The 26,401-nt window shown below is 54.4% G+C and overlaps 2 protein-coding genes across 6 annotated transcripts; both read right to left on the bottom strand.

The window, feature by feature from the left end:
• Positions 1-719: 719 nt before the first annotated feature.
• Vasp (vasodilator stimulated phosphoprotein) lies at positions 720-16,601 on the bottom strand. Of its 5 annotated transcripts, XR_009383248.1 has the most exons (14): positions 16,272-16,600; positions 8,578-8,749; positions 8,331-8,496; positions 6,193-6,277; positions 5,162-5,199; positions 4,806-5,047; positions 4,576-4,676; positions 3,496-3,547; positions 3,313-3,349; positions 3,049-3,094; positions 2,854-2,944; positions 1,659-1,716; positions 1,320-1,542; positions 720-865 (listed from the first exon to the last, which is right to left on the bottom strand). XR_009383248.1 is itself a non-coding variant. In XM_059280753.1 (13 exons), exons 1-13 carry the CDS (start codon positions 16,274-16,276, stop codon positions 1,505-1,507), a joined length of 1,128 nt encoding a protein of 375 aa, XP_059136736.1. In that variant the 5' UTR covers positions 16,277-16,601; the 3' UTR covers positions 720-1,504. The 5 variants fall into 5 exon arrangements, 4 of the variants coding, with proteins under 4 accessions (XP_059136736.1, XP_059136718.1, XP_059136743.1 ...); XM_059280753.1 differs by having other exon boundaries at positions 720-1,542; positions 4,576-4,673; positions 16,272-16,601; XM_059280735.1 differs by having other exon boundaries at positions 720-1,542.
• A 499-nt stretch (positions 16,602-17,100) lies between these two features.
• Positions 17,101-24,816, bottom strand: Ppm1n (protein phosphatase, Mg2+/Mn2+ dependent 1N (putative)). Its single transcript, XM_059246746.1, has 5 exons — positions 23,899-24,816; positions 23,105-23,222; positions 22,927-23,032; positions 22,793-22,853; positions 17,101-17,157 (listed from the first exon to the last, which is right to left on the bottom strand). The coding sequence occupies exons 1-5, from the start codon at positions 24,814-24,816 to the stop codon at positions 17,101-17,103; spliced, it is 1,260 nt and encodes a 419-aa protein (XP_059102729.1).
• Between the last annotated feature and the right edge of the window lie 1,585 nt (positions 24,817-26,401).

Raw genomic sequence — 26,401 nt, 5'->3', positions numbered from 1 at the left:
CCTATCTCAGTCCCATTCACCTGTCTCCACTCGGCCCCTCCATTTCCAGCCACCACCCCCTTGACAGCCTCTTTACTGGCCTTCTGTAAGGAACCACCTGCACCCTTAACACGTGGGCCAGTACCACACCTCCGTCCGCCGCCACCACCACCCACGTTTCCCAGCATTCTCAGGGACACACACACACACACCACACCTTTGGTCTTCCAGGCAAAAGCCACTTAAAATAAGGCGGACAGCCTCACCTCTGACCAAATGGAACATCCCAGAAGACCAATTTACTCCCTTACCCACTCATTTACTAACCCACTGGGCCACAAAGGGGTGGCCTTTGAGCTTTGACTTCTATTTTTTTTTTTAATATTTTAAATGTTTTATAATTAAAGGAGCCCCAGGTTAGAGTGTGTCTCAAACCATCATGTGCTGAGCGGGAAGAAGTGTCATTAGGAGAGAACTTGGGGAGGGGACTACCAGTGGCGTGGAGGCAGTCATCTTCTGAGACCTTTCCCAGAGTTCAGGGACTTAAGGGACACACAGCCCCAACACTAGGATGGAGGAGGCCCGCTGGAGGACCACAGAGGGGAGGGCGAGAACCAGGAGTGTGGATGATAGACAGGGGAAGCAGGAGGCAGGGAAGCAGGAGGCGGAGGGCCATGGCATCCTTGCAAGGGTCCCCACAGCTGGCAGGAACCCCCCTCTTCCAAGTCACTCCAGAGACCTTCACGTTTATAAAAACCGCAGATTTATTCAGCGAGGGCCCGTGTCCACGAAGCTAAGGTGTGGAAGTCGGAGGACCTATTTTTCCTCTTCTCCTTCCCCTGACTTCATCTTCCCAGAGGGCAAAAATGGTCTGGACCCTGAAATCCTAACCCAAATAAAAAAACCACAAAACTGAGGTTCCAAAAAACGTTAAAGAATCTTAATTCCTCATAGAAAAGAGGGAGGAGCCAAGGCAAAGGGGGAGGTGTTCCTCGGGTGAGGGAAATCCCTCCCACCTGCTGGGATACCTCCCCTCTTACATAGCTTCCTCCAATGGGATAAGCCTGGGGTTATAGCATTTAAAAACTCCCACACCCCATTTTATCAAAACCAAAGAGAAAAAAAATTTCCCTCCCCCCCATAAACCCAAATATATATATATATTTTTTTTCTTAAAAAAAAAAATCCAAGGCATTAAAGCGTTAAAGTGAATCCAGAACAAGGGAAGGTGAGATCCCTCCTTCCTTCCTCACTGTGGGGTTACAATACATCCCCAGCAGAGGAACCAGCCCCAAGGGGACGGCAGAGGGGAAGGACCAAAGGGAACAAAGGGGCGGGACCTCCTTAGCCAATCAGCAGCCAGCATGGGTGTGGCCATGGCACCAGGAAGCCACACCCTCTGGGGTCTTCCGAGTGGGAGACAGTGAGGGAGAATGCCTTCTGGTGTACAGTCAAGTTGAGGCAGGGGAAGCAGGCGCCAGGGGGGAAGCGCAGAAGGAGAAATGGGTCTTCTGGGTCCCCGTGGTCAAGGCGAACCCCGCTTCCTCAGCTCCTGGACAAAGGCTGGAAGGAAGAAGGAGGAAGAATTCAGGCCAGTCTCTGCCCCTCCCCTTCCAAGGCAGGCTCCTCCAGGGACACAAGGCCCTTGGAAATGCCGCACTAGAACAGAGGAGCCTCACCTTCGATTATTTCCTCTTTCATCTTCTGCAGCTCCTTCCGCACCTCTTCCAGAAGCTCCTGAGAAACAATCAAGAGGGGACCTGGACTCGCAGAAGCAGTGACCTCCTCTCTTATTTCAACTTTTCTCAAGTTCTTTAACAAATTTTGTGTGTTTGCTTGTACCCGTATATGCATGCGCTTGAGGGAGAATTAGTTCACTCCTTCTACCAGTGGAGGTTCTGCGGATGGAACTCAGGTTGTCAAGACCGGCACAGCACCTTTATCTGCTGAGCCATCATAACGGCCCATTTTTTTGCAGGGACAGGGATTGGAACCTAGGGCATCTTAAATGCTACCTAAGCATACTACCACTGAGCCACACCCCAGCCCCTCACTGGGGGATTCTAGGCAGGGGCTCCACCACTGAGCCACACCCCAGCCCCCCACTGGGGGATTCTAGGCAGGGGCTCTACCACTGAGCCACACCCCAGGCCCTTACTGGGGGATTCTAGGCAGGGGCTCTACCACTGAGCCACACCCCAGCCCCTCACTGGGGGATTCTAGGCAGGGGCTCCACCACTGAGCCACACCCCAGCCCCCCACTGGGGGATTCTAGGCAGGGGCTCTACCACTGAGCCACACCCCAGGCCCTCACTGGGGGATTCTAGGCAGGAGCTCTACCACTGAGCCACACCCCAGCCCCCCACTGGGGGATTCTAGGCAGGGGCTCTACCACTGAGCCACACCCCAGCCCCTCACTGGGGGATGCTAGGCACTCTTCTGCTGAGCGCCCTTCTTCCTTTTCTTTTTGACTGAAAAGACAGAGGAAGCTGGTTCAACAACCCTTCCCACCCTCATCCTTTGACACAATTGCCAAGGTCACAAAAATGATGGGGACGTTCTATAGAAGAATTCTAGATTTTTGGGGCCAGCAGAAGCTGGAGCGCATCCAGTAAGAAGCTTGCCAAATGTACAGTTTCCTGCCAACTCTGACTAGAGATGGATAGCTGGAGCCACTGAGCTGAGTGAGGATTGTGGGTACTCAGCAGGAACGAGTGATAGATGGTATGGCCTGTTTAGGCACTGTCCTCCCGGGCCCCACCCACCATCTCCCTTTCTCAGACTAGAAGACTGAGGTTTCTAAGCCTTCTCTTGAACCATTCTGGACCCAGGTCTGTCACTCTGGGCATCATGACAGCTGCTGCCCCAGGCTACCTGCTTCACCCTCTCCAAGTCAGAGTCATCACTGGAGCTGGGGGTAGAGGGGTGGGCCTCGGAGGTAGTCACAGAAGATGATGACTTCATCCTGGAAGAGTTGGTGTGGAAGAGGGATGAGGTTAGAAAGGGGCACTGTCCAGAGGTTACACTGTATCCCTCTTGTACAAAAGAAAAGTTCAACATTTGGTCTACCTTGGCAAGGTTGTGCTGTTCTTCTCCCAGGGTCTCCGCACAGATTCTGGGTAGATGGGGGAGCAACAGATCAGAAAGATCAAGAAAAGCACTGCCCCTCACCAAAATATACCGCCACCCAACCCACCAGGTCAAAGAACTATTTTAGAAAACTACAATCCCAAGAATTATTTTCACAGGTTTCCCATGCAAGTGGGCTTTCAAAGCAAGAACAATGCATCCTGGGATTTGTAGTTTCTATGGCTACATAGAGCTGTCACTCACCACTCTGGGCGGGGACTCGGGCCTCTGGTTCCTCCTGCTGGCGGTAAATAAAAGTATCATAAACCACCCTTTCCATGACAATGTTCCTCCTCCAGGTCCAAAGCCAGAACAACCCTGTCACACCTCCTCCCTGCCCTAGGGTACATATTAAGGAATATAGAGCAGGAAGAGCCCCCGACTTACACTGGCCGAGTCGTCTTTGGGGGGCTTCTCCCCAACCTGTGTGGCTTTCCTTCTGCAGAGGGGCAAGCAAGAACAAGCTACAGTTCACGGCCGCCACTCAACAGCACCCCTCCCCACTGTTCAATTCCAGAATAATCTGAGAAGTTAAAGAAGGGGCCTGCGAGACGGCCCAGCAGACAGAGGTGCTTGCCACCCAGACAGATCACCCGATTTAATCCCAAGGACCCATGTAGTTGAAAGCAGAGAACTAAATCCTGCAGATTATCCTCTAATCTCCAAATATGTGCCCCCCCACACACACACTGAATAAATGTAATATTTTTTTCTTTTTTTTTTTAGAGAGGCAGACATATCTCTGTGACTTCAAAGCTAGCCTAGTCTACATAGTGTCTTAGAAAACAAAAATAGATAAGAACAGCATGGCACAAGCCTGTAACCCCAGCATTGAGAGGCCACGGCAGGAGAATCATTCCAAGTTCCAGCCCAGCCAGGGCTGAGAACAGCAACAACACCCAAAAAAATCCAGTTTAGGGCCAGTGAGATGGTTCAGTGAGTAAGGGTGCTTGCTGCCAAGCCCGACAACATGAGTTCAATTCCCAGAACCCACACTGTGAAAGGAGAGAAATGACTCCTCCCAGGTGCCAAGGGCAAACTCATACGTACGATGAATAAAAATAAACTTAAATTTTTTATAAAGAAAATCCAGCTTAGAGATTGTTCCTCTAGAATTTGGAAGGGTCCCCCACAATTCCCACGTCCGGAAATCCTAAGAACTGTAAGGGTGAGAAGGTTTCCAGAACATCCAGGTGGAATTGCCTAGGGTCCTAACACTGAGAGTCAGGGCATGTTACAGTCTGTGAGCCACCTCGGAGGACGACAGTCTCCAGCACTGTGTCCCAGACATGGCTGTCACCATCGGGCAGGACTGCCACCCCAGCACGCAGCAGGCTGAGAGGCCCGGCGATCAGAGTTTAGCCTGGGCTAGACACAAGGGGAGAGGGGAAGGAGCGCCATGGGCACTCCAAAAGCCTAGCCCCCAAACTGCTGTGTGTGGCCGACTCCCGAGGGCCCCAGGCTCACCTCCGGGCCAGCATGGCGTTCATCTCTTCCATAAGCCCCCCGCCAGTGCTTCGACTACTCTCCGCTTTGGGGGCCAAGGGCCCCCCAGAGGCCTCCTCCTGCTGAAGGAATGAAAAAGGGGACATGGCTTTAAAGGCAGGCCAGGTGACCTCCCAGGCCTCTTGTGACACCTTTGGGGGACTCTGACCACCCCCATTGTCCCCTCGGGGCGTCATCTCCCAGACACTCACCTTGCTCACTTTCCTGAGTTTGGCTCCAGCAATGGCAGCCGCCAGGCCTGGGGCCCCGGAACCCCCACCACTGGGGCCCTGTGCTGTAGGGAGTGGGGGTGCAGGGGGCGGGGCTCCCCCTGCTCCATGACCTGCAGCAGATACCCCTGATGGGGGAAGACCCGGGGGTGGAGGGGGCCCCGGAGGAGGGGGAGGTCCTGGAGGTGGAGGGGGACCCCCCGCTGGGGGAGCAGGTGGACCTCCTGCAATAAACACACAGAGAATGATACTGCTGAGAGAGAAGCCTTCTTCTCTGTCCGGCCTGCCCAACCCGGTCCTCCAGGGAGGTCCCCGTGACCCAGAGGTTGAGCCATTACCTGCGTTAGAGACCCGGCGCTCCATGTGCTCAGGCTGCCTGTACAGGGGAAAGGAAGCTGCCTTCAGTACCCAGACCAAGCTACTAGCCACGGGGCCAGAAGCCTCTGGTTCCTCTCTCAGAGGTCACCGGCGAGGCCAGCGGCTCTCTCCTACATCTGCCTTCCAAGGGCCCAGGGAGGAGGGGTGAGAACAAGAGGCAGGAGGCACCCATGGGGGTGGACGAAAGCCTTCTCAACTGTCACACATAGCTGATTTTAAAGTAGCCAAGGGTCTCAAAGCTGTGGAACCCGGGTGCGGAGTCCGGGGCGCTGGAATGGTGCATTCTCTTATCAAATTCTTAGGGGTGGGGATGGTAGTTTTTCTTTTTCTTTTTTTTTTTTTTTTCAAAGATTTATTTATTTATTATGTATACAGCATGTATGACTGCAGGCCAGAAGAGGGCACCAGATCTCATTACAGATGGGTGTGAGCCACCATGTGGTTGCTGGGAATTGAACTCAGGACCTCTTGAAGAACAGTCAGTGCTCTTAACCTCTGAGCCATCTCTCCAGCCTGGTAGTTTTTCTTTTTTTCTCTATTGAGACAGGGTCTCACTGTGTAGCCTCGGCTGGCCTGGAACTTACTCTGTAGACCAGGGTGGATTTGAACTTGCAGATGGGCCCGCCTCTACCTTTCATTGAATGTTTGGAATTAAAGGTATGCTCCAACAAATCCAGCAAGGGGTTATTTTACTATAACAGGGTCTCATACTGATTTCCAAGGCAGCCTGGAATTCACTCTGTAGCCCAGGCTAGCCTCAAACTCTCATCAATCCTCCTGCCTCTGCATCCTGTGAACTGATGACAGACAGGTGTGAGCTGCCAGGCCCAGCTTTGCAGTACATTCCTTGAACTCTGGGAGCTTGGGGAGTGGTGTCTGAATGCTGCTTGCTTCTAGACCCTTGGACCTTGGACCTTCTAGAAGGTGAAAGCTGGCAGGGTTCTGAACTCCGGGAGCTATGGAACACCCTAAAGGGAGGGAGGGTCCCCACCTTTTCTGTTGTTCCTGGTCCTCTGGGGAGGGGCCATTCTGTGCAGACCAGGCAGGGGGTGCTGGGGCCAGGGGAGGCCCACCTCCTGGAAGGTGAAGGGAAACCACAGTGAGAATGTGGGAGCTCTCCCCTCCTCAGTCTCCCCTCCCCTCATGATGATGCCATCCCACTGAACCAGAGACCCTAACATCCTTCCATAGGGGGTAGCACACAGGAGAGACAGCAAGGAGCAGCCTCCTGGGCCTGAGGTGCGGCGAGGTGGGTGCTGCTGGGACACACAAGTGCCACTAGTCACTAGGCCATGCAGGCTGGAAATCTGCAGGAACAATCACTTTTCCAGCCCCGAGGGAACGAACTCAGGCCTGTGCCTCTCATTACATTTCTCCATGCACACACAATGAGTGAGCCATTCCATTAGTACTGACAAGGCTCTGTGAAGCCAACACCGCAGTCAATCTACAAAAAGCAGAACAGCTACCTAGGACACAACCTTGAAAGTGCTGTGGAGGGGGCTGGAGGCGTGGCTCAGTGGTAGAGCCCCTGCCTAGAATCCCCCAGTGAGGGGCTGGGGGCCTGGCTTAGTGGTAGAGCCCAAGGCCCCTCGTTCAGTCTCCAGCACCTCAAAAAAAAAAAAAAAATGACAGTCTTGGCCTCATTAGGGAACTTAAAAAAAATAAATAAAAGGAGTCCTGTTCCCAGTACTAGACCCATACATCACATCACCACCACCCCCATCCTGTGAGTTGAATAGTTTTGAAAAAGTAAGAAATACCATGTAACCAGGCACAGTGGCATAGACCTTTAATCCCAGCACTAGGGAGGCAGAGGCACATGGAGCTCTGTGAGTTCCAGGCCAGCTATGTAGAGAAGCCCTGTCTCAAAACAAAGAAATAAATAGGAAAGCCGACTCCTGGGGGGTAAGGCAGCTGCTGCTGGGCCTGGAGACCCGAGTTCAGTCCCTGGCCCACACAGTGGAAGAACAGAACACTCCCACCAGCTGATCTCTCTCTTCCGCACAAACACCAGAGCCCAGTGTGCGCACACACTAAATGGATCAATGTAATTTACAAACTTTAAAGAAGAAGAAACAGCACACGGTGAACTGGGATGGTACCCAGGGTCTGGCACACACTGGGCAAGCCTGTACCACCGACCCTTCGCCATAGCATGCTCCCTGTGGACTTTGTTTTACACCAAATCTGGCTATGTAGCCCAAGCTGGCCCAGAACTCTCCATCTGCCTCACCTCAAAGGCTCATATTGCAAGGATGTGCCACCATGACCAACACGGGGAACATGGTGGAGGCTGGACAGACAGACATCTTGGTCCAGCACATGATCACAGGGAACATGGGATCACACCTCGGCACACACTGGGCATGGACAATTGTCACGGGAGTTTTCCATGATGTTCATGGGTTAGCTGACTTACAGATAGGCAGACCCAAGCCCCCAAGTGCAGGATGGCAGCTTCAGGCTTCCCAGCACTCACCCCAACCCTCATTTAAAAAGAATTAAGTGTATGGGTGCTTTGCCTACATATATATGTCTGTGAACCACACGTGTGCCTAGTCCCCACAAAGGCCAGAAGATGTCAGACCTTAGGGACTGTGAGCCACTCACCACATGGGAGCTGAGAATCAAACTCAGGTCCTCTGGAAGAGCAGTAAATGCTCTTAAGCACCGAACCATCTCTCCAGACCCCCAGCATGTGCACGCACACATATATGCACATACACTTATGTGCACGCACATATATGCGCACATACACACACACATACACTTTTTTTTAAAGATAGTCTTACGTAGCTCAGGCTGGTCTCAACCTTGCTGTGTAGCTGAGGATGGCCTCAATCTCATCATCCTCCACCTGCCAAGCACTGGAGTTGACAGGCATGTGGTACCAGGCCTAGTTTATGCAGTGACGGGGACTGAACTCGGAGCTTTACGCAGTCTGGGTGAGCTCTCTACCTACAGATCGCTGTTCCCAGTCTGATTTTACTGACTTATTTATTCGTGACGGGGCCTGGCTATGTCATCCAGGCTGGCCTGGGACTTGTGACAATCCTTCTGCCTCAGCCTCCCAAGTGCAAGGATTAAAAGTGCGAGCCCCAACACGGTCCCACCCGCCCATCTAACCTTCCAAGGCCTCTAGGGCACTGGCCATGCCAGCTGCAAACTGGGCTGCGTCCTCCTTGCTGCCGAAGTTGAGGCCCCAGACCTGCCGGGCATCCCGCCACTGATGGAAGATGGGAGTGGCCTGATTGTACTTGACACCCCGGACGATGGCACAGTTGATAACCACCTACAAAAGGGAGCGGGTAGGTGACGGGTGCTCGGTGGCAAGGAGACAGAGGGGCAGGGGACGGAGGGAGGGAGCCTGCACCTGCTGGTCCGGCTGCATCTTGCGGCCGACGACGCGGAAGGCGTTGGCGGTGGGGTTGTGGTAGATCTGGACTCGGCTGAAGGCCTGCGCACCGGTGCCGGCAGGCACCCATCGCTTACTGCTGTCATCATACACCATCACGGTAGCCCGGCTGGAACAGACGACCGTTTCGCTGCGAGGAGAGAACGCACAGGGGCCGGTCACGCTCTCCATGTGGGTCCCCGCAAGGCGTGACAAGAACGGGAGGGAGAGAGACAGAGAGACGGTCCGGGGTCGGCGGATTCAGACATCCTCCCCAGAGGCCCAGGCGGAGCGGGACACCAGGAGAGGGTGGCACACAGCAAGAAGATATTAAAGGGAGAAAAATCAGAAGACAAAGCGTGGCTCAGAGAGATAGCTCAGCAGATAAAAAAAAACATAAAACAAAAAGGTGCCCGACACCAAACTGATGATCCCAGCGCAATCTCCTGGACCCATACAGTAGAAGCAGAAAACTGATTTGCACATAGGTCCCCCAGTGAGGGGCTGGGGGTGTGGCTCAGTGGTAGAGCCCCTGCCTAGAACCCCCCAGTGAGGGGCCGGGGGTGTGGCTCAGTGGTAGAGCCCCTGCCTAGAATCCCCCAGTGAGGGGCTGGGGGTGTGGCTCAGTGGTAGAGCCCCTGCCTAGAATCCCCCAGTGAGGGGCTGGGGTGTGGCTCAGTGGTAGAGCCCCTGCCTAGAATCCCCCAGTGAGGGGCTGGGGGTGTGTCTCAGTGGTAGAGCCCCTGCCTAGAATCCCTCAGTGAGGGGCTGGGGGTGTGTCTCAGTGGTAGAGCCCCTGCCTAGAATCCCCCAGTGAGGGGCTGGGGGTGTGGCTCAGTGGTAGAGCCCCTGCCTAGAATCCCTCAGTGAGGGGCTGGGGTGTGACTCAGTGGTAGAGCCCCTGCCTAGAATCCCCAGTGAGGGGCTGGGGTGTGGCTCAGTGGTAGAATGCTCAAGGTTGCCCAGCTTGCTCAAGGCCCTTGGTTGAATCCACAGTACTATTTAAAAAAAAACAAAAGATACAGGCTGACAGATGAGCGCACTGTGGGGAAGAGATGAACGGGCAGGCTGCACACAGGAAGAGGCAGAAAGAAAGATAAGGTAGGCCTCAGAGGGCTTGAGTTGAGGACCAGGCGGCTTGCTCAGGGTCCTGGGCTCAGCCTCTAGAGCCTTAATCCAAAGTGAGTACAAGCTGACTAGAAAAGGCAGAGATGCCGGGACCAGCAGACAGCCAAGAAGTGAGGTAAGAACAGCCCCAGGCTGGCCTCAGTTTCCCGGTCCCTACCATGTCTCCAACCTCGCCTCTGCTCTTGGCTCAGGTCAGAGGAGGAAGCTGAGGTCAGAGGGCAGGAAGTGTGAGGAAAGCTTCCAGGACCCTGGTGAGCTTCCCCAGAGGCTGCTTTTACCGGCCACCTGGTCCTTCTGGTTCCCCGGGGCACACACAGCCATTTGGCTCACATTCCTGGCTGCAGTCACGCCCTGTGGCTGGGGATGGAGACACAGCGGTGTCCCAGACAGATCTCCCTGCCACCAGTGTGTTCCAGTGCCGGGGACAAACCTGTGCTGGCAGGAACACCTCGCGGAGCAGCCGGCCCAGCCTGGGGGCCAGGCAGAGCTGAGGAGAGCCACCGGCTGACAGGGCAAAACGCAGCTCAGATTTGGAGTGGGACACCACAGACCTAGGTCAGACCCCCGCCACCGAAGCTTTCTTCCATATGGCCCAGAGAGCTCATCCCCATACCTGTCACTTAGGGAAGACATGATGGGCCCTCCCTCCCTTCCAAAGGCCTTGAGAGGGAGGAATGAGTCTAATTACTAAAAAGGACTGGGCACAGTACCTAGTATACACTGAGCGCTCTGTCATTCAGCAAGCACTGGGGTACTGAGTGCTTGGTCACTGTCAGCACTGGGGCACCATGTACTCAACCAGTCAGTACTGAGTCCTCAGTACTGTCAGTACTAGGGTACCCTGAACATCTCCATCACACAAGACCCTCTCCCCCACCCCAAAACCTGCCCTCCTGGAAGGTCCAGTTCTCCTCCAGGGCAGGCACTAAGGCTCCAGACAGGAAGTAACTTGGCCAAGGTCACACACAGACAGGGGAAGTGGAGGGAGCTTAGGCCCCACCCCCCCACCAGACAGGGGAAGTGGGGGGAGCTCACCCCACCCCCACTAGGCTTTTTCCTGAAAAGAAGAAGTTTGTGGTTTCCAGGGGAGAGAAACTGTACCCCACAATGGCTGGGCTGGGGTCTGGGGTGTGTCGCTATGCAGTGAGAGTTCTGCGGGGAAAGCCCCTTGGCAGGCAGGCCCCTGCACTGCAGACTGAGCCTGGCACCCCAACTCTGCATGCACGTTGCTCCTCTATCAAAAGGCCTTTAGCTGGGCCCATGCCTCGAGCCTTCCCAAGTCCCTCACTTGGTTCCCACTGCCACCCTTCAGGATGGATGCTGTTCTCCCAGGGTGCAGCACAGAGGGCCCAGAGAAGTTGAGTGTCCCACCCGCAGTCACACAGCCAGCCCCGCAGCGGCAGAGGCAGGCTCCTAAGCCGGATGGCTCCCAGGTCCCAGTCTTAACCACAGAGCTGTGGGTTCTACCCACGTATCAGGCATCATTGGAAACAAGCATAGCTTCAGGGACTGTTTCTGGCTCAGGCACCCTTGGCAGGGCAGGGTTAAAGCCTCACCCACACCTGCCGCCCACACCCAGGGCAGACTCTGGCCAGATGCCCAGGGTATCACGGCCCCACCCAGGTGCACTTTGGCCTCCCAGGTGGTCCTGCCCTGTCTGCCCTGGCTCCGGTCCTCTGGTCCAGACAGGACACTGCTGGCTGCCTGAACCTGAGCTCGGTCCCACCCTTTGGAGAAGGACTCTGTGACGACCCAATCTCAGAGTGTCCCTGTCCGCGGTGACTCCAAGGCTGGTGAGGTCGCCTGTTCTCACTGCCGTATCCCCCCTCCGCTTGCACACCCCAGCTCTGCCTAGATGCCCTCCCGTCCCAGAAGCCCTCCACCTCATCTGCACACCTCAGCAATCCTTCCTGCTCCACAGTCTTTGGAGACACCCTTGCAACTTAAGCTCACGATAAAACAAAAACCAGAACTGGCCTCAGCTGGATGGGGCCGGAGCCCATCATCGTCCTAGGGGCAGAGGCAAGGGGGAATCTCAAGTTCGAGGCCAGCCTGGTGCCACACAGTGCAACCTGGCCTCAAATAAATGCCAGACTAGGGCTGGCGATCGACGGTGCTTGCCAGGCCTTGAGTTCGATCCCGGGAACCCACATTGGCGGAAGGGAGAAGAACGGACTCCCACAAGCTGTCCTCTGACCATCACACACCTGAAATCAAACTAAATGATTTCTTTTTTTTTTTTTCAGAGCTGAGGACCGAACCCAGGGCCTACCACTGAGCTAAATCCCCAACCCCAAACTAAATGATTTTTTTAAAAAATCCTCAAAACAGAAAAAGAAAAGGTTAAGAAAGAGTAAACCAGGTCAAAAGCGTGAAAACTTGGAAGTTTTTTCCCTCTGGCCCTTGTCACCTGAGAAGCTGGCTGTGTCAGCCACCACCTTTTTTAAAAGCAGCACCCCTTTGAGCCACACTCGGTCACACTCTGCCTTTTTTAAAAGTATCACCCCCACTGTTTTCTCATCTTTCAGTGAGGTTAGGAGTCGAGGAGCACACGGTTCAAAAGGGAGCCTCCCCGCGCTGTGTGATCTCTGCCAAGCGTCTTCACCTCTCTGTGCCTGCGCTTCAGCATCTGTCAGAGGCTAGGCCTCAGGCTAGATCATCAGTTTGCTGAGTGCCGCGAGTGGAAACCGGACCCAAAGCCTGGAACAGAGTCCCCGTTGACCCTCAGATGTCAGCGGCTCCTGCTGAGTCTGCTCGTTACAACTGCTGAGTACTCCTGAGCGCTGAGTACCATGCTAGGTTCTTAAAGGGATCCTTGGGGACGCGATGCTTCAGCAGAGGAAATAAAAGAGGGCTAAGTATTCCAGGCTAGAGAACATACGCCTGTGATCTTGTACTTGGGAGGCAAAGCGGGAGGATCTCTGTAGGCTTGAAGCCAGCCTGGGCTACATGGTGAGACCCTGTGTCAACTGTCCCCAAAAGGAGCCGAAATGGAAAATCCCCACAGGAGGGACACACATGTGACCCCGAGGACCTGAGATGGATCCCCAGAACCCACACGGTGGATGGAAGGAGAGACCCGACTCCCACAGCTGTCTTCTGAACTCCACATCCCTCGCACACGCACATCCTCACCAAAATAAATAAATGCAAAAACAAACAACTTCTTTTTTTTCCTAAGAAAAGAAAAATAACTGAAAATTCCACAGCCAGGACCTCGGCAGGATGGGGGTAGCAGGGTGAGTGGCTCCCCTTTCTTTAGGGTCTCTTTTCTCCCTGGGCGGCCGGTTCCGGACCCACCCTCCCTCTGTGTAGCTTCACTCCTGGAGCCCCAGTTTCCAGCCTGGGATTCCTCCACTCTCTGAGTCTGTTGTAAGGAGAAAAGGGGTCAACGGAGGCCTGAACCCACAACCCTGCAACTGACACCCCCCACCCTGGCAGCTGGGAGTCCTAAGAGGGAGGGAGGGGACGGAGGGGACCCAGCAAGCTCAGGCACCTTCCTCATTGAGTCTGGCCCTTCCCTTCGCTGCCCGCAACCCCCAAGCCTTACCTCACCAGCTCCTTGCACCATTGACACTTCACACACACACACACACACACACACACACACACACACACCCATCCTGAAGCAGGCACACCATGAAACTCCACATACTCCACACACACACACACACACACACACACACACACACACACACACACCCCTGAAGCAGGCTTGCAGACAGGTCAAGTTCTGTCTATGGAGTTTTGGGGGGTTCATTTTACCCCATCCGGTGGGCCTCAGTTGCTCCTAAGTGAACAGGAAGGCAAAGGTGCTTGCCTAGGAGGTTGGCTTACTGAAACAGGCTCAGTGTAGCCCAGGCTGAGCTAGAACTTACTCTGTAGCCCAGGCTGGCCTCAAACTTGCTAAGTAGCAGAGAATGACTTTGGGGGAAAAATGTTTTTTAAAAGTGAATGTGTTATTTGTACAAAAACAAAACACCCCCCACCACAAATGGTTCTATTTTTCTTTTTCTATAATACCACTAGACTTAAACAGTCCTGGGCACAAATTCAAATGTTACCACCTCCAAACTGTTTGACTTTATAGATTTATTTTTGAGACAGGGACTCAGTAGCCCAAGCTGGCCTCCAAGTGGTAGCTCCAAGTGCTACCGTTACAAGCATGAGTCACCACACTGTACTCCCAAACTGTTAAACTTTAAACAGGCCATTTCTCTAACGTCTCTGTGGCTCAGTTTTACTACCTGTAAAATGGGGGCAAGACCGGGACACAAGCTTGGACTAGCATCATACTTAACTGTGGTGGAGGTTTAAACGGAACCAGACCCGTATTACAGCGCCTGGCACAAAGATGTGTGACTGAACCGGCCTCGACATTTCAAACTAAAATAACAGTCGCTGCTTCTGTTATTATTGCAAGAGGAAAGGAATGAACCCAAGTGCTTTCAGAACGCTGTCTGCCCAAGAGCCTTCAGACCTCTGACCCCTTCTCTGCCTTCCCAGCTCCCGGATGCAGCAGACACTCGACAAATATTTGTCAAACTGGGAGAAAAAGAACCATATCTTGTAATTTTCCATCTCAACTACCTCCGTTCCCACTGCCCCAGGGCTGTCCCCAGACAAACCAGTCCTCCCCCTTCCCCAACACAGCACAAGAACCTCTGAGGGCCCTGGACCCCGGCTCCTCGGTTTCAGGGCCTCAGTTTACCCAGCTGGGAAAAGGGGATGGGTCTCTCTCTTTTAATCCTAGCTGTCCTAGGATTAAAGTAACACAGCCCAGCAAGTGACCAAGGACAAGGGAGACCCTCTCTTAAGAGGGTGGGGGACCAGGTCCACTTGTGGCCACCCTCAGGGGAGGGAGGTCTGTCCCGGGTCACAGCCAGCTGGGGGCGGGCTGCAGGAGGACCGGGGCTGGGGGTGAGGGTGCAGGGGGCCGGCCTAGACGTTGCTCCTGCCCTTTTACGGTCTCAGCGAGTGAGGCGGCACTAACTCGGACATCCGCCATCCGCCTTCCACCGGGCCTGGGACCGGAAACGGGTGGGGGAGGGGCAGGGCTGGGGGCAGCAGGAGAGGAGAGTGGGGGGTGGGCGGCGGGTGGAGGAACTGACCCCCTTTCGGGGGACAGCACTCCCAGGGGGGAGGGAAGGACAGGCAGGAAGTCTTCAGGGTGTCTCCATGTCCCCTTCCAGCTCCAGATCCCAACACTCCCACATGCCAAGGGACAGACGTGTGAGGGAGGGAGGGGTCCTCGCTCAGGGTCCTGGAGAGGAATGTCACCCTGATGTCAGAGGGCAAGAGTGGAGGTCGTGCACACGGGGTTAAGCCCAAACTGTCCCCAGGAGACTCCTCCTCTAGCCAGGGGCTTTGGGGCAGGAAGTGCCTGCCAAAGTGGAGGAAGGGAGATAGTATTGTCAAGATGTAGCCCCAAGGGAGAGATTATTGGGGGGGCTGAGGGGAGGCCTCTGCCGGCCCAGCCCCGCCCTCAGGTGAGCCCAGGAGTTCAGGGCAGGTCCAGGGAACACATTAATTTAAAAAAAAGATCCCTAGGTCCCCCCACCCCCAGGATTAAATTCCTGAGAAGAGAGCTGGAAGAAGCTGGTAAGCCTGGGTCCCTGAGGGAGAAGGCTGTGTGTGACCTTGACGCTTTCCAGCGCCCCCTCCTCCAATCCCACGGCTTGGGGAAGGGGGGGGTGACACCGGGCGACACTGAGCCCAGGGGGAGGGGCCGTGATGTGGGGAAAGCAGCTGGCCCACAAAGCTCACTCGGGGGCCCGCCCCCCACACCAGCTGTCTCGACAGGTGAGTCAGGAAGACAAAGGCCCCCCTCCCCCAGCTGCCGCGCCCCCTCCCTCCCGGGCCACCAGGTTGGGGGGGGGACCAGAGCCGCCCTCTGGCCCGGGAGTCGCCCCCGGGCCTGGAGTGCTCCCGGGCCCTAGGACCCAGCCTGGGTACCTAGGGGTTGAGGAGTCCCATCCAGACCCTCCAGGCCCTGTGGATCAGATTCGCAAAACCCTCTCCACAGGAGAACCTCCGTGTCCCCCAAATGTAGAGGCATCAAGAAGTACCCCCGAAGTTAAGGACCGCGGTCCCGCTCTGGGACACCCATCCAGCACCCAGACGCAGGGGTCCCAAGACCACTACCCGAGGCTCAGAGTTTCAGAGCTCGGCTTCTCAAGCCAGCCTCCCACTACCTCCCCAAGACCTGGACTGGAGTTTGGGGCGGTAACTCTGAGCCCCGCTTACACCGGATGCTTCTACCTATCCGCCAACTCGGAGGTGCTCCCCCAAAAGTCTTCAGGTTCTGAGTCCCGAGAGCGCCCCTAAACCTGAAAGCCACCGGGAGACCCTCAGCCGGCGCCGCCTCAAGCCTTTGGGGTGTCGATATTTGCAGATCGCTCCAGGAGGCATCGGCTCAGAGTTGGGACGCCCGAAGCCCGGTGTCCCCCTAAATCCAGCCCTGAACGAGCCGGGGGGGAGGGGGACAAAGGCGGGGCGCGGAGCCGGCGCCCGGCTGGAACCGGGCTGGGGGGTTCGGGGCTCACCTCATGGCTGCGCGGAGGGCGGGCGGCGCGCCCACGGGGAGTGCTCCCGGGGCGCCCCTGGTTGGAAGTGCAAGGGTGCGGGGCTGGCTCCAGGTTCTGCTCAGTCTCTCTCGGGGTCCCGCCCCATAGAGTCCAGCTTCCTGGGGAGAACGTGGACCGGGCCGGGGCGGGTCCTCGCGCGCCGCCTCCCTCCGCTGCTCTGATGGACTGAGATCCCTTGCGATGGAAAGCGGGGTGTGGAGTCCGGGCCGCTCCGGCGCACCCCCTCGGCCGGCAGCACCTACGCGGTTACTCTTACTACTGTACTCTCTTTGCTACATTTCGTTCCAAAATTCCACTCCCCGCACCCACAATGCCCCGCGCCTTAAAGGGGCCGTGAACACCTCCAGGCGGGGGATGGAGAGCGTTTAAAAGGCAACGCGGAACCGTCGGCTTCCGCAATTGCACGCCTTCCCCAGCCTGGTGGTGTGGGGGTGCACCCTGGGCCTCACCCCCGAGCTGGAGGTGGAAGTGTGGTGGAAGAGAAGGGCCCTTTCTTTGATCTCTAGCTGTCCCCACTGTTGAATTCTTAGGTCGAGATCTGCGGGTGCAGGTTCTCGCGTCCCGCTCTCTCCGTGGACTTCTGCTCAGTTTTTTTTTTTGGGGGGGGGTGCGGGACGGGGAGGCCCTCTGGTTAAGCAAGGGATCGCATCAATTTCCACCTTTAAGTAACACTTGGGCACGTCCGGTGTTCCCCAGATCTGAGGCCGGGCCCCACCCCTCTCCGCCCCCCACCCTCCCGGGGAAGGTGTGGAGGAAGTGAGCGAGGGGGCGCGGCGGGGCCGCTGACTCACCGCAGCCGGGTCGCAGCGGCTGCGGTGGGGGCGGGGGTGAAGGTGGGGATCGACTGGGAGCGCAGGGGTAGGGGTGGGACCCCTAACCTGCTCCCCACTGCTGCCCACCTACGACTTAGTTTTCGCCCACGGAAGACAGTAGGATGGTCCCAGCAACCCGTAAGCTCAGGGGCCCAGAGACTCTCCTTGGGGCCCCCCCTCCCCCAACACACCCGGGCTGAGTCGAGCCCAGACACCCTCCAAGGCTTCCGCAGTGAGTCCCATAGGCCCCGCCCCGAGTTACATCATCATCAACATATGGACACGCCCCTCCCGTAGAGCTCCACCTGGCAGGGTGAAAGGCGTTAACCCTAGGAAAGCACCAGTTCCTGCTTTACAAATCGGGAAACTGAGGCATGGAGATCGGGAATGGGTTTAACCTACGATCGTCTTGTTTGGGTCCCCCAAGACTCACGGAGAATCAGCCCACGTGGCCTTTAGCCAGTCCATTTCCTGGATGCTCACTCCCTGCGGGCCTTTACCTGCGAGAACCTCTTCGTTCACACCAAACTCTTCTGATTCTGAGCTGAAAAACCTAGTAAACTAGCTGTGGTGCCACAAACCAGGAGGCTGAGGCAGGAGAATCGCGAGTTTGAAGTCTGGTCACGTGAGGTTACATATTTTAAAAAAAGGGGGGGGGATGGCTCAGCGGTTAAAAACACTACTCTTCTAGAGGACCGAAGTTCAATTCTCAGCACTCAGGAGACTCACAGATGACTGTAATTCCAGTTCCAGGGTGTCCTAGACCTCTGGCCTTCCAGAGCACTGCATTCATGTGCGCGCACACACACACACACACACACACACACACACACACACACACACACACAAATAGGCCAGGCTTACACCTTTAGCCCTAGCACCCAGGAGGCAGAGGCAAGCAGATCTCAGTGAATAAGAGGCTGGCCTGAGCCGGGCGGTGGTGGCGCACGCCTTTAATCCCAGCACTCGGGAGGCAGAGCCAGGCGGATCTCTGTGAGTTCGAGGCCAGCCTGGGCTACCAAGTGAGTTCCAGGAAAAGGCGCAAAGCTACACAGAGAAACCCTGTCTCGAAAAACCAAAAAAAAAAAGAGGCTGGCCTGGTCTACATAGTGAGTTCCTGGTCAGCCAGGGCTACACAGAGGGGCTCTGTCTGAAAAACAAACAATAACAACAAAACAAAAAAACCTGAGTAATCCAATCCCCACCCCATCCATCTAGAGCAGTGGTTCTCAACCTTCCTAATGTTTCAATCCTTTAATACAGTTCCTCACGTTGTTGTGACCCCCAACCATAAAATTATCTTAATTGCTACTTCATAACTGTAATCTTGCTACTGTTATGAATCATAATGTAAGTATCTGTGTTTTCCAAGGGTCTTAGGCGACCCTGTGAAAGGGTCTTTTGACCCCCAATGGGGTCGCAACTGTAGGTTGAAACCACTGGTCTAGGTTATAGTTCTGTGAACCTCCCAGGCTCTGAGCGCACTGGGACATAACAGATTTTATCCTCTTCTGGGTTCTCAAAGAGGCCAAGCTGGAGCAACAATTACGGCTGAGGGAGAACCCGGTTGCATGCGAGTCTGCCCATTGTGAAATGGGAAGGGCAAAAAGCTCCGTACCACCGGCACTATAGCAAGAGCTAACAAACTTTTTCTCTAAAAGTCTCATTAAGAGGGCTGGAGAGACGGCTCAGACGGCGAGGTGCCCTTTCTGCCCTGACGGGGACTGGGTTGGGGTCCCCAGTACCCATGCAGGTCTCTTAACCCCCCAGCCCTGAGGCAGCGGGACAGGAAGGTCCCTGTGCGTCACTGGCCAACTGAATCAATGAACTCCAGGTTTGGAGAGGTCCTGTCTCTAAAATAAGGCAAAGAACAATCAAGGAAGAAGACGTTTCTGAAGTCGAGCTCTGACCACATACACAGAGCACACAGGCGCCCACATGGACAGGTGCACACAAAAGTCCCAATGGAAATACTTTAAGCATGGTAGACACAGTCTTGGTTCATTCGTGTGTGTGTGTGTGTGTGTGTGTGTGTGTGTGTGTATGTGCGTGCAGCGCTTTCGGGAGATACAAAACAAGCCTTTTGCACACTAAACAAGACTCTACCACTCAGATACTTGCTCAACCCTCATGCCTCTTTTTTGTTTTGTTGTTTTTCTTTTTTAATTATTTATTTTTATTTTATGTGCATGGGAATTTTGCCTGTTTGTATGTCTGTGAGAGGGTGTTAGATCTTGGAGTTACAGTCATGCACTGCCACATGGGTGCTGGGAATTGAACCCAGGTCCTCTGGGAGAACAGCCAGTGCTCTTAACCACTGAGCCATCTCTCCAGCCCTGTTTGTTTTTCAAGGCAGGGTTGCTCTGGGTAGTTTTGGTGCCTGTCCTGGATCTCACTCTGTAGCCCAGGCTGGCCTCGAACTCACAACGATCCGCTTGCCTCTGCCTCCCAAGTGCTGGGATTAAAGGTGTGTGCTACCATTGCCCAGCCCCGTTTGTTTTTCAAGGCAGGGTTTCTCTGTGTAGCTTTGGAGCCTGTCCTGGAATTCACTCTGTAGACCAGGCTGGCTTCGAACTCACAGAGATCTGCCTGCTTCTGCCTCCTAAGTACCAGGATTAAAGGCATGGGCCACCACCGCCCGGCTCTTACAACACTTTTAAAATATAAAAACAGGACCACAGAGATGGCTCAATTGGTAAATACACTTGCTGCCAAGCCTAAGGATGTTAGTTCAATTCCTGGGACCGACATGGTGGAAGGAGAGAACTGACTCCCACAAGTTGTCCTCAGACCTCCACTGTGTGGCTTCCAGGTTACCAGACTCGGGTTGTCAGTCTTGGTGGCATCTGCGGAGCCATCTACCCAGTCCAAGATTTGGAAAAAAAAAATAAATTAACGCCAAGTGACTCTCCTTGGTCATTTTCCTCCCTTTTATTCCCTGTATTGTTTCCTTACGGCTCTACTTTGTATTGCCTTGTTTGCTACCCCCCCCCCCCCCAAACAAGGGCAGTCAGCTGCACTGGGCCTCCTGATCTCAGTGGACTGGGCTGCCTCCCAGCGATGAACAGGGTCTGATGATACAGCATTTGCTCACTGCACATTTGCTGACCAGAGAATAAGCAAGTCACTTTTTTGTTTTGTTTTGTTTCTGAGAGAGGGTTTCTCTGTGTAGCCCTGGCTGGCCTCGAACTCACTCTGTAGCCCTGGCTGGCCTCGGACTCAGAGCTCTGCCTCTTGAGTGCTGGGATTAAAGGCATGCACTAATTTTAACTTAATTAACTGATTTATCGAGTGTATGCACAGGCGTGTGTGCTGATAATTGCACCAGCTCCCTTGTGGAGGTCGGAGTGGGTGTCAGATCCCTCGGAGACAGAGTTACAGGCATTTGCAGGATCTGAAGTCAGGTCATCATTCATGATTGTGTAGCAAGCGCTCTTAACTGGTGGGCCTCTCCGCCCCGCCCCCGCCCCCACCCCTGCCTCCCCATCACCCGCCCAGTCCAAACTCGGTATGCGGCCAGGGTCTTGAGCTCCTGATCATCTTTGCCTCAATCCTGGGAGTGCCGATGCCATCATACCTGGCAACAAACCACTTTTCATATAAGAAAATGTGGAGGTGGATGAAGCGGCACATGCCTGTGATCTCCGCACCTGAGAGGCCAGGCTGGAAGGCTTCCAGTTCAAGACTCCCCTGGGCTACATGCTCAAAACAAAAATTTAAGGGTCCGCTGGAGAGATGGCTCAGCGAGGAAGAGAACTCACTGCTCTTGCAGAGGAGTTCCGTTTGGTTCCTAGCATCCTCCTACCACTTCACGACTCCCTGTAAATCCAGTCGGAAGGGATCTGATGCCCTCTTCTGGCCTCTGCTGGCACAAGGCACACATGCAATACATGTGGATCAATGCAGGCAAAACATTCATTTACCGAAAAATAAATGAATGAATGAATGAAAGGAAAGCGCGGGGAAGGGTAAAAAAAAAAAAAAAAAAAAAAAAAAAAACACGAAAGAAAGCGAAGAAAGGGACCCAACGAGATGGCCCAGCAGATAATGAAGCTTGCTGCCAATCCTGAGGGCCTGAGTTCGATCCCCAGAACCAATTCCTGAAAGTTGTCCTCTAACACCCAAGTGCGTGCCATGGCCTGTGCTTGCACACACACATAAACACAAAATAAACAGTAATAATTTTTAAAAAAACAGACAAGGAAAGGAGATGCATTTGGAATTGCTTTATTGACTAAAATGTAGTATTCAGATGTCTTACCGCCTCCTTGTAGAACAGGTAAAAAAAATAGGCTGTTACACATTGATCTCTTAAGATCTGTCTGGCTTTAAATATTAAGGAGGAGAAAAGGAACTACGCTCAGCTGTTTTTTTTTTTTTTTTGATGATGGTGGAGTTCCCCCCTCATGAGACTCCGGTGAGGGGGAAGTCAAAGAAGGGAAATGAAGGATCTAGGTTCCTCCACGGCTGGCCTTCCTTCCTCTGCCTCTCAGGGTAGGGAAGCACAGATTTTCCCCTGAGCTGTGCAGATGGTCCCCAGAGGACGCCCACGGGGTTCAAGTCAAGGGTTGAGTGGGTGCTGTGGGTGCCGTGGGTTCCGCACCATCTCACCTCTTCTGTAAGACAAAACGTGGGAGACGGTGAAGCCGCCTGTCAGCAACCCCCTCAGCCTTCTAGAAGCCTCCCCCCACCTCCATTTTATCTTTCTTTTTAAAAATTAAAAAAATTTAATTTTTAAGCGTATGAGTGTTTTGCCCACATGCATGTGCGTGTGCATTTTGTGTGTGCAGAGGATGGAGAGGGCGACAGACACCTTCCCCCTTCCTTTTCTTTCTTCCTTTTTTTTTTTAACAGGGTCACACTCCGGAGTGCTAGAATCACAGCTGTCTTCCACAGGTCCTCTGGAAGAGCAGTAAGTGACCCATCTTGTCAGCCCCTCACTGGCTGTTTTTGAAGCACAGAGGGTTGAACCGAGGGCCTTGTACGTACGTACGTACGTTCCACCACTGATCCATATATACATATGGTCCTTTATTTTATTTATTGGTTGATTTTTTTTTTTTTGAGACAAGGTCTCACTGTGCAGCAGCCCCTGGCTGTCCTGGAACTCACTCTGTAGACCAGGCTGGCCTTGAACTCCCAGAGATCTGCCTGCCTCTGCCTCCCGAGTGCTAGGATTAAAGGCATACACCATCATGCCTGTCATATATATATATATATATATATATATATATATATATTTTGGTTGTGAGCCTAGCCTTTAACGGCTGAGCCATCTCTCCAGCCCCATCATGCCTGTCTTAAGTTTAAAAAAAAAAAAATGTAAAGGGCTGTGAGATGACTTATCAGGCCTAATGATCTGAGTTCAGTTCTTAGGACCCTCATGGGGGAAGGAGAGAACTGACTCGGGGGGGGGGGGGTGCCTCTTCTGACCACCATAACAGCAACATGGCACACTTGCCCACGTATATACACTCCCCCCACACACACACATTAATAAAAGGGTAAAACTTACAAAAATTCACAACAACAGCACAGGTCTGGGCTGGGTCTAGGGCCTGAGCTTAGTGGTGGTGTCCTTGCCAGAGTGGCAGGGGTGTGGCAGGCGGGCGGGTGGGCAGGGGTGTAGGATAGGTCGGGGATAGACCCAAAGAGACACTCCCTTACCTCTTGACATTCCTCTGGGGTCTGACGGAGCTTAGCGTAAGCTTCAGCAATGACAGTGGCCCTGGAGAGCAAAGGGAAGCTCTAAAGAGACCTGGTCCTGTCACCCTGCGCCGACCCGCCTGGCCCCAACTCACTTGCTATACAACCCTGCTCCGGCCGGCAGGCCTGGTATGTCCTCTGAAGCCAGGGTCCTGAAAACCGTGTTTAGGCATGGGGGTTCCTGAGCAGAAGAACACAGCTCTGAGGAGGGGGTGAGTGGAGAGCCCAGACTTGCCAACTACCCCTCCCACGGGCCTTTAGATGACTACTCACCAGCAACTTTGTGGCTCAGCGCTGCGTCCAAAGCCATCTCCCTCCTGATGGCCTCCTCACAAGGCCTGGGGGCCCCTGGGAAGCAGACCACCATGCAAGTCATGTTATCCAGACTTCCCTGGAGAAGGTGAAGAAAAAGAGTCTGGTGGGAGCGTCAAAAGCCTTCCCAGGGCTCCACGCCTTTGAGAGCAGGGCTTTCCCAACGATCCTGGTGTTGGGACTCCCCCTCGCCAATCTGACTGTCTCATCCAAGCTCTCTCTCCCATTTGGACCCATCTCTTGGACCATGCTCTTTACGGGTCCTAGGCACCACGCTTTAGTAAAGAAAACAGCCACAGGCAGCAAGATGGTTCAGTGGGCAAAGACGTCTACCACCAAGCCTGACAACCTGAATTTGATCCCTGGGACCGTATGATGGAAGGAGAACACTGTTCTCTGACCTACACACACGTGATATGGTATGAACACGCACACGAAACACATTAAAATGTAATAAATTAAATAAATGAAATTTTTTTTAAAAAAGCCAGCCCAAAGCCTTTTAAATTCTTCCTATTAGTTAAGGGACTCTTCCTGTTTCGGACACATCTCAGGACTAGCCTGAAATCCTAGCTCTAACTCCATTCCTAGAAGCCACGCCCCTTCTCTTAAATCCCTCCCCCTTAGCTATCCGCCCCTACTAAGGTCCACCATGGTTCAAAGCGTCGTTGCTCTGGACTCCAAGTCACTCCCACCCTTTAGCCCCACCCCTTATCATCGAAGCCTCTCCTCCCCACATGCAGTGGCCCCAGGACCTTGCACAGACACGTGTCCAACAGCTGCGCACAGAGTTGCTCCGGGGCCAAGCCCAGACGGAGGCGCGACGTCACCAGCCCCGCCAAGTCCGCACCAGAGAGAGTGTCCCACACGCCATCGGAAGCCAGGAGCACGAACTCGTCCTCGGCCTGGCGTGCCAGCGCAGCTACCTCGGGCTCAGCGGACACGAGCTGCAGCTCAGGAGGTCGCCCCGGTGCCTGCTTGTAGGCGAAGTCGCCTAGGGCTCGGGACACGGCCAGGGAGCCCTCAACACGCCGGCGACGGACGGTGCCACCAGCGTCGTGGATGCGCTCGCGTTCCCGAGGCCGGTGGGGACGGTGGTCCTCGGTGCAGAAAGCCATGGAGCCCGAGCGGCTTAGCAGCGCGCGCGAGTCCCCGCAGTGCGCCAGGTAGAGGAAGCGCGGGGACACGAGCAGCGCCACCGCCGTCGAGCCGCCGGGGTCGCTGCGGGGCCAGAGCGCGCGCAGATGCGCGTCTGCGCGGAGGAAGGCGCTACGCAGAGCCTGGCGCACGTCCTCCGGCTCCCGGGGCGCGGGACCCAGCTCCCCCAGCACGTGACCTGGGAGGTGGCGCGCCCCGAAGCGCGCGGCCCGCGCTCCACCATGGCCATCAAGGACTGCGAAAAAAGCCCAGCCCGACGGCAGGCCCGGCAAAGCCAGCCGAGCGCAGTGCGCGTCCTCCATGCGCGTGCGCCAGCCCTGCACCGCGCTCGCCCCGAAGCGCAAGCCAGGTGCGGCTGCCGCACCCCCGTGTAGGTTCTGCGAGCATCGGGGTGCAGCCAAGAGATCCCCAGGCTGGCCGGGGACCCTGCGCTCCGCCTCTGCCTCCTGCTTCGCTGCCTCTTGAGCTCGAGGGGACCACCCGAGACGCTCCAGCAGGCGGGCAAAGGCCGCCATCCTCCTGCCGCGAGGTCAGGAGGGTTCCATCCTCTCACCGCCTTCGTCCCGTCCCCCTTCCACCCCACCCCCCACACCTCCCCTAATCTCTCTTCTGTGAGACTTTAAACCAAGCAAATCTCTTTCCTGTCCCTTGACCTGGCCCGATGTCGGGTCACTAAGAGGCGCATTGATGGGTTTCTTCTTTCCTGCACTTTCAAAACAAAACGAACCAACAAAAAAAGAGCTTAGTGCCTGGATAGGGGTGGGAGTGGGAGAATAAGAGCAAATTATTTGCATTCTACTTCCAGGTGTATGACACAGTATTTAAAAATTTATCACACTCATTTAATGTGTGTGGAGGTCAGAGGGCAACTTGTGAGAGTCGGTTCTCTTCTTCCAACTTGTGGATCCTGGGGATCGAACTCAGGTCATCAGGCTTGGCAGCAATCGCCTTTACCCCCTTGAGCCCTGCCACAGGTCACACACACTATTTTTCATGACAAATTTATTATTATTATTATTAGTAGTAGTAGTAGTAGTATTAATTATTATTATTATCGGACTTTGACAGGGTCTCAGTATGTAGCCCTGGCTGGCTTGGACAGCGCCACATAAACCGTGCTCTCAAACTCAGAGGTCCGCCTGCCTCTGTCTTCTGAATGCTGAGATAAAAGGCCTGCTCACCGCACCCGGCTTTTTTTTCTTGTGATTTATTTTTCGATTCATTTATTTTATGTGTATGGGTGTCTTGCCTAAGAATATGTATGTGCACCACATTTGTGCTTGGTATCCTTGGAGGTCGGGAAAGGGCGTCGGATCCTCCAGGACTTGAGTGGTGTATTGTTGTGAGCTGCTGTGTGGGTGCTGGGAATTGAACTTGGGTCCTCTGTAAGTGCTCTTAACCACCGAGCTAACTCTTGACCCGCATGCCTGGTTTTTATGTGACCAGTTTTAGAAACCAGGAAACTGAATTACAGAAAAAAGGAAGCTGTGTTGCAGAGAAATGAACTCTAGAACCTTTGCCCTCAACATAAAGATCTCCTTCAGATCGTAGATTGTTTAAACTCAAGCTTTGACCACTTCAGTGGTCCAAGTGCCAGCTCCCAAACCATTTTATTTTGTTATTGAGACAAGTCTTCTTGTATCCCAGGCTGGACTCTAATTCCATATTGTGTCTGAGGCTGGCTTTGAACTCCTGACCTTCCTGCTTCTGCCTTCAGGGTACTGGCTAGTCAAGGGTGGCCTCCAAACCAGTCAAGGTATTACAGACTTGCAACCCCGGCACTTGGGAGGTAGAGGCAGGAGGATCGGGAGTTCAAGGTCATTTTAGGCTGCATAAGGCCTTGTCCCCCCCACCCCCGCCAAAAAAAACAAAACAAAAACTAACTATAGTAATAATACCTTTAAAAAAAAAGTCGGTGCATGCCTTTAATTCCAGCACTTAGGAGGCAGAGGCAGGCAGATCTTTGGGAGTGTGAGGCCAGCCTGGTCTACAAAGTGAATCCTAGGACAGTCAGGGCTACACAGAGAAATCCTGTCTCCCCCCCACCCCGCCACCCCTCCCAAAAAAAACCCAAACAGGAGGCAGAGCCAGGCGGATCTC

The sequence above is a fragment of the Peromyscus eremicus genome, chromosome 1 (genome assembly GCF_949786415.1).
Source record: "Peromyscus eremicus chromosome 1, PerEre_H2_v1, whole genome shotgun sequence".
NCBI lineage: Eukaryota > Metazoa > Chordata > Mammalia > Rodentia > Cricetidae > Peromyscus > Peromyscus eremicus.
Note: the sequence above shows the minus strand (reverse complement) of the source record. Positions and strands in the feature narration are given on the sequence as shown.

What these genes read in the sequence shown, in the direction of transcription:
- Ppm1n (XM_059246746.1), bottom strand. Translation starts at nt 24,816, where the DNA reads ATGGCGGCCTTTGCCCGCCTGCTGGAGCGTCTCGGGTGGTCCCCTCGA. An exon ending in GCTGAGCCACAAAGTTGCTG is followed by an intron (nt 23,033 to 23,104) that starts GTGAGTAGTCAT and finishes CCCCCTCCTCAG; the next exon opens with AGCTGTGTTCTTCTGCTCAG. An exon ending in GGAGCAGGGTTGTATAGCAA is followed by an intron (nt 22,854 to 22,926) that starts GTGAGTTGGGGC and finishes TTTGCTCTCCAG; the next exon opens with GGCCACTGTCATTGCTGAAG.
- Vasp (XM_059280735.1), bottom strand. An exon ending in CCGAGTCCCCGCCCAGAGTG is followed by an intron (nt 3,095 to 3,312) that starts GTGAGTGACAGC and finishes CCATCTACCCAG; the next exon opens with AATCTGTGCGGAGACCCTGG. An exon ending in ACTTGGAGAGGGTGAAGCAG is followed by an intron (nt 1,717 to 2,853) that starts GTAGCCTGGGGC and finishes ATTGTTTCTCAG; the next exon opens with GAGCTTCTGGAAGAGGTGCG.